Below are 10809 nucleotides of genomic sequence, written 5' to 3'. Positions count from 1 at the left end.
AAACTTGAGCTTGAGGTGCTCGAAAGCAAGCAGACAAAAACAGGAGCCCGATGTACACACACACACACACACACACACTTAGGATCCAAACCCAGGAAGTAATTTTTCCCTTTCCATCTCTGCGCTTTGCTCCTCGAATGTGGCTTGGAGCCAGAGGTGAAAGAGAGAAGGGGAAGGAGAAAGAAAGAAAGAAAGTTGGTGAATGATAAAGACCGTATTTTCCACGCTTTGGGTGCAGGACCAGATGATCTAGAAAATGAGCTGAAATAGATTCAGCCTCAGAGTCTGATGTGAAGAGCAGCTGACTCCCCTGTTTCTGGCCAGATGGCTTCTGAACACAGATTTGCATTCATTTTCGCTTAATATCGTCCAAAATAGCGGGGCAGCTGCATTTGTTGTCAAAAAGGTTTAAAACTCCCCTTTCTTTCTGGAGCAGGATCGTTACCTTATGTGATGGGGGGCTTATGCAACTTTCACCCCCCCCCCTCACACACGCATACACCTCCCTCCTTCTCCCCTCCCCCTTTAGTCAACAGTATCAGATTTAAAAGGATTTGTTTTAAAACCATCTAATTTGGTAATCAGATTTAAATCGCCTTGGCGCGTGTAATCTGAATTAAAGATACTGTAAATGGTTTGAAGCATGGTGCTTTTTATTAGTGCAGGCAAAAGGAGCAACTTTAACCTTCTTCGGGTATATTTTTATCAGATTGGTCCTGATCAGATATTTGACCCACGGTGGGAAAGTATCTTTTAAAAAAAGAGATAGCCGGGAGAGACAATAGTATTTTGTCCATAATGACTCCAAGAAGCTTTATTGTCTGTATATACTGTACAAAAAACACAGAAAAGGAGACTGAAAAAGAAAATGAGACATTTATTTCTCCCCCCCCAACTTGTTTTGTAACTTTAGTTCTCCTTGCAAATCTAGCTCAGAAGAGGTGTGACATCTTACAATCTACCCCACGGTACCCACTGATTATTATTATGGAGTCAGGATCCCCCCTTTAATTTATCGTGAATAGTTTCTATACACTTTGATTTAAGGTTATTAACATTCTATAGACAGTGGCATCTTTAATATGTGGCGATCGCTTCTAAAGACTAATCTCATTACCCTCAAATAGTCATAAAATATGATTTTATTATACTTACGTATTTAATTAGACGGCCAGCAATGTAATGGATTTTGAGATCGGGTAGAGCAACAGCTTTGATAATTCACTTATCTTTAGCAATAGTCATTAACCCCCAACACCAGCAAAATAGATTGCTTTCTAACACATATTTCCGCGCACCCCCCCTCACCCTTTGAGGAGGGATCGGGGGTCCCTTGGTAACACAAATCGGACTTCGATTTTCAGCGATTAATTAAAATATTAACGTACATACCCCTGCCAATTCACATAAAAGGAAGTCCTAACCCACCCAAGATGGGGGAAGGTTTATATATATATATATATATTCAATACCCTTGTTGGGCTCATATGTACACACACAATCAAACGGGGTGGGGGGGCGGAGGAGGGGATCTGCTGCGTCTCTGCAGAAGAGTATCCGGGACACCCCTTTGTCTATAGTATACCCAAGGTCTCCTCCTTGCGAAAAAGCAACTGCCCTTTTGAAAACCCTGCGCCCTATCTCTTTCTCCCCCCTTTCTTTCCAGGAATAATTCACCTCGTGCTGTCAGTGGTGTGTCTCCCATCTCACAAGTAATTAGCCATTTCACTCTTAACTCCAATAATCCTACAGTTCTAGCACTTTTGAGTGCTCATCTCCCCATTGCCTTTACCTCTCTGAACACACACGCACACAAAAATACACGCACACAGCTCTAACGATTCCTCGAAACCCAAGTTTCAAAGATGCTGTGATCTGCCTTTCCTAACCTGTTACCGGAAAAGAGCTAAAAGGCAAACGCGAGGAAAAAAACCGCGTCACTTGGAAAGCACTGCCAGGCATTGATTGGGATTCTAAAGAGCGCCGCGCGGGTTTCTTTTCCTCTGTGCTCCTCATCAGTAGGAGCGTAACTTTGGAAGCTTTTGTTTCTTGTGTTTTTTTAAATAAATACAAATAAAAATAGGAGCGGATTAGAAAACAGGACGTGCTTTTGGAGGGGGGGGATGGGCGGGCTCGGCTATTGTTCTGGGCGGCGTTCACCTTCCCCACGAATATTATTAGAAAGTTTGCATTTCATGCCTGCGCCCCTGCGGACCCGGCGAAGAGTTGCCCTTTACCCAAACGTAACGGGGCTTCGTTGCAGTTGGTCAACACGCACTAATCACCCTGTGCGCAGTTTGCAGACCACCTGTAATCGTTCCAGGGCTTGACTCGTAAAATTAAACCAGAGACCGTGTGTGTGTGTCTGCGCGCGCGCGCGCGCGTGTGTGCGTGTGTGTATTTTAAGGCAGCCAAGTCAAGCAGCCTGGCCAATTCACTTTCCAGAACGCACGGAACCTTGTCGGAACGGCCCTTTCTTCCCCGGTTCACCCCCAAAGATTGCTGTAAGAGACAGCCTGTGTGTGTGTGTGTGTGTGTGTGTGTGTGTGTGTGTGTGTGTGTGTAGGGGTTGGGAAGGAAGGATCCTGGCCACCTACACGCTGATGGCTTTAGCCTACATCCCACGCACCTTCTTCGCCCGTTTCTTCTCTCCCCCTTTCAGCGTGCATTTTTGTGTGTGTGTGTGCGCGCATAGGTTTTGTGTTTAACATCCAGCACCGCTCTCTGTTTATATTGAGGCGTGCTAGTCTTTTAACGATCGTGATTCTTTGCAAATTGCGAGGCGCTCCAGCTGTCCCTGTGCTGCGACTCTCCCCCCCACCCTTTTTATTAATATATATATATATTCTAATTTCATTGGCTGCCGGCGCGCGTGTGTGTTGCATGCATATATATTATTATATATATATATGTATGTATAAAATAAAAAGCCCACCCTAACGCTTGCGTTATAAGGGAGGGGGGCAGCGTGGCGCTGCACTCGGAGGCTGCAGCAGTCAGTCAGAACTAAACAAGCTGTGGAGCTCTCGGCTAAAGGGAGGATTTGTTCTGCCCCCCATATATGGTGTTGGCCCCGCCTCCCGCACGTCAGAATCTGACAGCGCCGTTCCCGGGGGTTTAGAGTTTTGGCTCCCGGGAAAGGTTCCATTCCTAGGGGATGGAGGGCTGAGTTTTGTACGCTTCCCATCCATTCTGCAAGACGCTAAAGGCCCCTCATCGAGCTCTCCTGTGTCCAGGAACACCTCCATGGTAATCATTTTTTCGTTTATTTGTCTTTTGGAGCAGGAGAGCCTTGCCAGAAGTGGTCGATTCAGCAGTGTCCTGAAGGTTTTTTGATGCTGTTTTACTAGGGATGACACCACGTTGAGAAGCCTCGGCAAACAAACAACAAAAATTATTTATTTGTTAAAGAAAGAACGAGAGAAAGAAAAGAAAGAAAGGGGGGGAAACAAAGGCAACCTCGCAATACCGGCGGCTGTATTTCCTACTTTTTTAAAAAGCAACAACAACAAAAAACTTCATTTTTCCCCCTCTCTCCCCCCACCTCTGCTTCAACCTCTCCGGTTTTTTTGTGTTTTTTTGGTGTGTGTTGTTGGTTTCTTTCTTTCTTCTTTTTTTTTTAAACCTCCAAACTGGAACGCCATCCAAGTAGAACTGCTCAGTATATTGTTTATGCCGTGCCAATACAGGACAGATTGAAGACGGAAAGACGACTTGAACTGGGCTTTCCTCCTACTGATCGCGGGGAGTAAAGTCATCTCTTCTATTCCGCTCGCCAAGGAGAGTGGGAGACCGGGAGAGAAAGAGGCGAGCGAGCGAAAGAGAGAGAGGGGGGAGAGGAGAAAGGAAGAAAAAAACAAAACAAACAAACCCCACCACCGCCACGAGAGAAAGAAAACAACAGCCATCAACTACGACCCCCCACCCCCTTTATCTGACATTTCCCACAATTTTTTATTTTTTATTATTTTTAGCCCCTTTTGGTTCAGAGCTGGTTTTGCCCCCAAATTGTTTTAATGTTTGGGATTCAGGAAAATATACCACGAGGTGGGACGACCATGAAAGAAGAACCGCTGGGCAGTGGAATGAACCCAGTCCGATCATGGATGCATACAGCTGGGGTTGTGGATGCTAACACAGCCGCGCAAAGGTACGTGTGCCAAATGATCCCCGTTCTCCCTCTCGCCTCTCTCTGGCGCTTCGCATCCCGGCCGTAAATCGCCCTCGATGCTCCATATCAATTACAATCTCCCTGAACTCCGCTTCAATGTCTCCCTCTCTCTCTCTTTCTGCTGCTTCTTCTCCTTCTCTCTCTCCCCCCCATCCCACATGCCTGCCTCTCTCATGCTCTCTCCCTGCTCATTACATCATATTACGGCGATAGTGACAAATCCAGAAATTCTCCTTTCTCCCCCAACGCCCCCCCAGAAGTAATTTCCACAATCTCCCAGTGTGTGTGTGTTCTTTTGTGATATCTCTCCATCTACCCATCTGTCTACATATCTGAACCCGTCCATCCCACCCTCCCCACGCCCGCGCACCCCCAAGTCCCTGCGCTCTCTTGCTTCTCCGGTGCCTCCGGTTCTCTCACCCAGAAATTATCTTTTTTTTTCTCCCCGCAGCGGTGTGGGGTTGGCTCGGGCACATTTCGAGAAACAGCCGCCTTCCAATCTCAGAAAATCCAATTTTTTCCACTTCGTCTTAGCTCTGTACGACAGGCAGGGGCAGCCAGTGGAGATTGAAAGGACTGCTTTTGTGGACTTTGTGGAAAAAGAGAAAGTAAGTTTTTAATTAAAAAATGCAACCTTCCCTCCCCGCCCCATCATTTAAAATAGTACTAATAGCAAAATAATAAAATAATAATAATGTGATATAAGTCGGATCCCGACGATTAAATATAACATTCGCCTTGCCTAGACAGTAGCAGTTCTAACGGGACTCTAGAGGCATCCGAACCACGTGTAGTGTCCCAAGTTCTGATGCCAGGGATTGGCACCTAAAACTGGTTTGCAAAGTTCCCTTAACCTAACCGGCATATTTCAGCAGCCAGAAGTCCATTTTTTCCGGTCCCAAACAAAGCTTGTCTGTCACAAAGATAGATAAACAAAACAAAACACTCTAATGGGAAGCTGCTGCTGCTGGAGCAATCTGATCCTATAGACAGCTGGAGTCCAGCTACGGCATTTTTAAAACACAACCCTACAAACCAATTATTTATCATTACTTGCAGGAGCCAAACAATGAAAAAACTAACAATGGAATTCACTATAAACTCCAGTTATTGTACAGTAATGGTAAGTTTTTATTCCTCGCTGCATCCTTGTTGTTGTTGTTGTTTTACCTGTATATGCACGAAAATTGCTACCCTCTTTCTGGAGCACTTTAAACAAAAAAACAAACAAAGGATATAAAGATTTTGAGATTAAAATTACATGACTGTGAACACGACTCTTCTTATGGCATAGAAGGAAAACAAAACATAAGCGATCAATAAGTCAATGGTACTTTACATGATTAACCGGCTGGTCTTGAAGTAGAAAGTTAAAACACACACACAAACACACAAACAAGCGAAATGCCCCAAATCAATATCTGCTCCAGCACAACATCACTTTTAAGAGATCCAAACCCAGCTTCGCAAATTAATGTTAATTCTTGTGACTGCCTAGCTCCATCATGCCAGATGTACATGATTCCACACCAAAAGAATCAGGAAGTTGGATGGCAAATATTGACAAAGGGAAATAGGGATCGGAAACCCGAGCAATCAACCTTTATTTCTTGGGTTGTCTTTGGGGTGGGGTGGGGGGGTAACTTTATGATAACGCAGGCCACTTTGGTGAAACATGCATACTTCAGTTATCTCAGTCAAGGCAACTGTCTCATGTTTCTGTGGCCATACATGCTAGGCAGCGACAACCTGCAGACTAGATTATTTTTATTTGAATCTCCCTCTCTCACATGCGTTTTTATTGCACCCAGCGTCCAGCTGAGTGTCTTCGTGTAGCCATTGTGTTATCTGTGTAGCTTTGCCTTGCTCACCACGCACTTCGTTTCTGACAATAAATGGGTCTCTCGTTTTGTTTTTGCTTTTCCTCCCCCATACGCAGGAGTTAGAACGGAACAGGATTTGTACGTTCGGCTAATAGATTCCATGACCAAACAGGTGAGAAAGTTTAAGCTTTTTAAAGAGTTGTGTGAGCTGCTGAGTTTGTGTCTGACTCCCACCTCCGAGGGAATGGGACTCTCCTTGGCTCTTGATGGCACGCCTATCCTTCCCCGAGCCCCCTTGACATGTTAGCTAAATTTCCATACGGTTGACAAATACTCCGAAAGCAAACTAGTTTTATTATTATTACTGTTACTATCAGGAAGCTGTTATGAATGCGCTGCCCTTTAATGCCAGATTTCCATCTGCTTGATATCAGGGAAAGAAGAAGTGACCGGGGAGGGCAACTGCTCCAGTGTTCCCTCAATTTTATTTTAAAACAACCTGGGGGATTAATTTTGTTAAGACCGATGACAAAAAAGGGAAATTGTCTCTTAATCCGGATGCGCTGGAATCGAAGGAAGCAGCTTTCCTTCCCTCCTCTGCCCTCTCTTTTTCTTTTTCAAATGGGATGATTTAGTCTCGCGAGACGTTTATTTGGGATGTAAAAGTTAAATGTGTTGAGGTGAAAAGTCATCTTGTTCTCCACTAGTCCGGATTCACCTCGCAGTCCCCCATCTCCATAATTCAAGCTCTATGCTCCAGGGGTCACCCAAACCCGTCCATTTTCCCTGAGATCAGCTCCTGTTTCTTTCTCAAACCTCTGTCATCCCTTGTAAATAACATAATTACAAGCAGGTCCTTATTAAATTATTTAACCTGTCTTGGCCAACTTTCTCGAGGATAAGTACAGTGTTATCAGGACTCCTCCAAGGCAATTAAAGGCAAGGAACTGTCCCCCCCCCCATCCCCAAAGCTGCCTGTTAGCTACTGGATGGCTCAACTTTTAAATCTTCTTTTATTTTCCCGAGAGAGTCATTTGCTGCTTTCCCGGTTTTTTCAGAAAAAAAGATAATATTTCCACACATGTAAACGAGGGAAACTTGTGCCCCTCAGAAAACAGAGAGTTCCGGGGGTGTTTAGTACTGTAAATAAATGCCCAGTGCATTTTTTGTCTCTCCTTGCAATGGTCCACGAAGAGAAACTTGCTTTCTCTGGCATCATTTGAAAAATAATAAGAGGGAAAAAATAAAATGTAAAAGGTATCAAAAACAAAGGGCAGGGCTTTGGGAATATGTGGCCTAGGACACAATAACAGCTCGGTTAAGCTTCCAAGAAGTCTCTCCTTTCTCCTCCTCACCAGAAAGTTTATAGCGATCTTGACAAAAATAGGGTTAGATTTAAATGCCCTCCGCAGTTAAATGAATGGTGCTCTTTTGGAGAAAACCCAACCTGACAGGCAAACCCCAGTCCTCTGACAAAGACGGAGGCGTTGTGCCCTCCAATAATTATTTCAATAGGTTACAGAGAGGCACCCTTTTAAACTCTGGAGCGCTCTCGAGTTGACAATGACTTTTTATTTCCTTTGTACATAGCAGCTAAATGTTTTCGGAAATCGCTGTAGGCTAATTAAGAGGGTACTATAGGCAGCTCTGCAAGTTTTGATGCTCTTGAATAGAGAGAGAGGGAGGGAGAGAGAAAGGAAAGAGGCTAACATTTTCAAGCACACTTTTATTGGTAATTGAAGCTACGGATCTTTGCAGTAGCACCAGTGCTGAAAATACAGGCTTTTAATCTCTCTTCGCTGACGGGGAGGAAAGAGGGGGAGGGGGAGAGATAGCCCAGTAACTGATCAAAGAGTCAATGGCGCTGAACCGACAGTTTATGGATTTCTGTTGGTGCTACAAAATAAAAAATAAATCACATCTAAATACGCGGATTCATCAGAGGCGAAGTAACAATCACCAGAAGTTATATGGCGTGCTGCAACAACAAACATTCGCAGCCACTGACTGCTTGTTATGTCTGCGGTGTCATATATTTATTCAGGCTTCTCCACACTGGTACCTGCTTTAGACAACTTGGGGGAAACTAGGCCAAGTCCCCGCTTCAGTGACGAGGACTTTTGCAGGCTTTCCTTGGGAAAAAGGACCCGCGCAAGCTACCCACCGTGGCCTTGTCAACAAGCAAAAAAGTGGCTCAAAGTGGGTAGCAAACGCAGTAGGTAGGTGGGGGGAAAGAAAGGAGATGCCTGCCTTCCCCACACTTGGTGTTGGGGAAGGAGTGGTGGCCGAGGCGGTGAATGGCGGGGCCTGGAAATTACATGTATTCGTGTGCCTCGAGCGGTTCTTCTTCCAACCTCCTCCCCCCCTTTTTTTTCTCCCACCTCACACAGCCCCCTTTGCAAAAGGAGGCAAAAAAAAAAAAGAGAGAGCCCGCAGTAATGGGAATGGAAGCAAGTGACCTCATGGAGCACAGACGGCTGAGGCCCAGGCTGTGTGAAGGGGAAAAAGCGGGAGGGGGGGCGTTGAGGCAAAGCAGGCGAGGCAGGGAAGGAGAGAGAGAGGAAAGCACCGATTTCTGTGCGAGGTGGTAGGGGCTTGTGGAAACGCACAGCTCGGCTGCGGCCTTCTCGAGGAAGGAGCCTTGAACGCGGCGCTTGTTTGGGCGAAGGGAAGCCGGCGCGCGCGGGAAAGCTCTCCAGGGGAGCCTGCAAGGCAAAAATCAGCGCGCGCCGAGAGCTCTCTCTCTCTCTCCCCGCTCGCTCTGTGTGTCTCTCTCATTCTCCAGGGGAGGCTGGGCTGGGGGAGGGGCAGGAGCGGGTAGAAAGCGGAAAAGCCTTTCCATGAGCTGCCTGGTGCAGCCAGGCTGCTGCCGCCGCCGCTCCTCCTCCTCCTCCTGCTGCTGCTCACAGTCCGGTCAGGCACGACGGTTCCCCTAAGTCTGGAGAGCGGAGGGGGGCGAGAGAGAGAGAGAGAGAGCGCGCGCGGGAGAGAGAAAGCGCACCTATAGCTCCACACCATCTGTTAGAGCCTCTGCTCAAAACCCACTCAACCGTGTGCCCAGACACACTTGCCTTTTTTACCCAAGAAAAATCATTGTTAGCAGTTTCAAAATAAACACCAGATTGCCCATTAGCACTTTCTTCCCCAAATATCAGGCCGATAATAACCATATCGTTGTGCATGCTTCTGGGATTCCTCAAGGCGGCTAGACACTTCTTGTTTTGATCAGGAAAAGTGTGTGTGTGTGTTGTGGGAGACGGAGGGAAATAGCCGCTTTCGTACCTAATTCAAAATGCGCCGTAACCCGCTGTAAGGGAGGCTGTTTGGGAAAGAATGCCTCATAAAATATATAAGAAAGGGCCACAGCCTCAGTGACTGGGGAACCCCTCTTTCTCCTATAAAAGACTCAGTCCTTTGCATCAAGTCCATCTGGTTTCACCTATCACGCTGCTCTTAGGTTGGAGCCGTTGAAAAGCATTGGCATTGACATGACCACAAAAAGTGTTGTGGCGTCCCATCTTTAGGTTGCTGCTTCTAATTAATATACCACCCTTGTCCTTTAAATGATGCAATGAACTTAGTGCTTTTTTGGAAAAAGAACAGGCTTGGATCATGATCCCTGCATGAGCAATAGCCATAAAGCCCTTCTAATGAGCAGGTAACAAGCTCCAAACTTAACAAAAATACAATAAAATAAAATTGGCAGGCTGTATTCTTTAACCGTTGAGAATGTTCTAAGGTCTGAGTGCAAAGACTTGAGAGTTAATAATCTTGTAACTGAAACTTTTGGAAACCAGTGCTGTCCAAACGGCACTTTCCTCGAGTCCAAAAACTAAGGCAAAGCTTTGTGCTTTTAGGTAAGGAATAATGTTTCTTTTGGTGCTGCTTGTTAATCCAAACCCCAGGGGGTGTATAAAGTATAGCGCTAATGCTTCTAATTGGAATAACATGTTACCACAAAATTGTTTTTTTATATATTGCAATTTTTTTTCATTTGCAGCTTTTTCTGACACAGCTTTTAAAAAGGTAAATTGGAAAAAAGCCCCAACAAAAAGCAAAAACAATCAAAAAGCTGCCACCTCAGCTTTTGGCCGTGTCAAAGTGTGTATGTAAGACGAAAGTCGATCACATCCAACTGGTTCCCTGTAGGGAAAAGCCTGGCTGGGAAAAGGCCCGATCTTACAAACCTGCACCATACAGTGCTTGTATTGGTTTTTCATGGGAGTTTCTCATCAATAGGGACTGCTTCATAGAAGCCAAATGGGAATGATGTTGGAAGGAGGGGCTAACGTATAGGGAGGAAAGGGCAATTTAGGTCTTAATTGGGGTTCCCCCTTTCATTCATTTATTTGCTTAAACAAAACAAACAAAACAAAAAGCGTGTGGAATTGCGCCCAGGTTTGCCTCACGCAGATTTCCAGCTGACAGTGTTGCTCAACAGTAGGACGTTTGTATTGCTATCATTCCCTTCAAAACCTTTGCTTGTTACGATCTGGATCGGCCTGCATCTGACGGGGGCATATTTGGAATATCCTGCTAATTTTACACATGCCAGCTGAGATCAGGGAGACACATTCCCCGGATCAAGTAGAACTGGAGCAGTTCTGTGCTCAGAATATGGCAGTGTATGTGTGTGAGAGAGAGAAATGGAAACGGGCATGGAAAGAGGTAGTAGCAGGAGAGGAAGGAGGCGAAGAAGAAAAAAGCCCTTTTAATTACGCCCCCGATCCTAAATGCATCTACTTGAAAGAGGTGGGCTTGTTGACTGCAGTCCAAGGCAATGTGGTTAGGGGTGAGGATTGCCAGGCTCCTGCA

At 45.7% G+C, this 10809-nt stretch overlaps 1 protein-coding gene across 23 annotated transcripts in view; it reads left to right on the top strand.

Annotated features, from left to right (window-relative positions):
- The window catches only part of EBF3 (EBF transcription factor 3), a gene marked incomplete at its 3' end in the record, with an annotated part of 185046 nt that overhangs the window by 16889 nt on the left and 157348 nt on the right, over positions 1 to 10809 (top strand). For 4 of the 23 annotated variants that reach the window (XM_081912710.1, XM_081912704.1, XM_081912709.1 and 1 more), the window contains exons 1-4: positions 2985 to 4150; positions 4623 to 4779; positions 5231 to 5294; positions 6111 to 6166. In XM_081912710.1, the coding sequence (XP_081768836.1) occupies positions 4017 to 4150; positions 4623 to 4779; positions 5231 to 5294; positions 6111 to 6166 (411 nt within the window). In that variant the 5' untranslated portion in view covers positions 2985 to 4016. Of the gene's footprint in view, positions 1 to 2973; positions 4151 to 4622; positions 4780 to 5230; positions 5295 to 6110; positions 6167 to 8429; positions 9653 to 9714; positions 9852 to 10111 lie in introns of those variants that run through there. The other 19 variants (XM_081912721.1, XM_081912706.1, XM_081912717.1 and 16 more) reach the window with 13 other exon arrangements.

The sequence above is a fragment of the Podarcis melisellensis genome, assembly GCF_964234715.1.
Source record: "Podarcis melisellensis genome assembly, chromosome: 5".
Classification (NCBI taxonomy): Eukaryota; Metazoa; Chordata; class Lepidosauria; order Squamata; family Lacertidae; genus Podarcis; species Podarcis melisellensis.
Note: the sequence above shows the minus strand (reverse complement) of the source record. Positions and strands in the feature narration are given on the sequence as shown.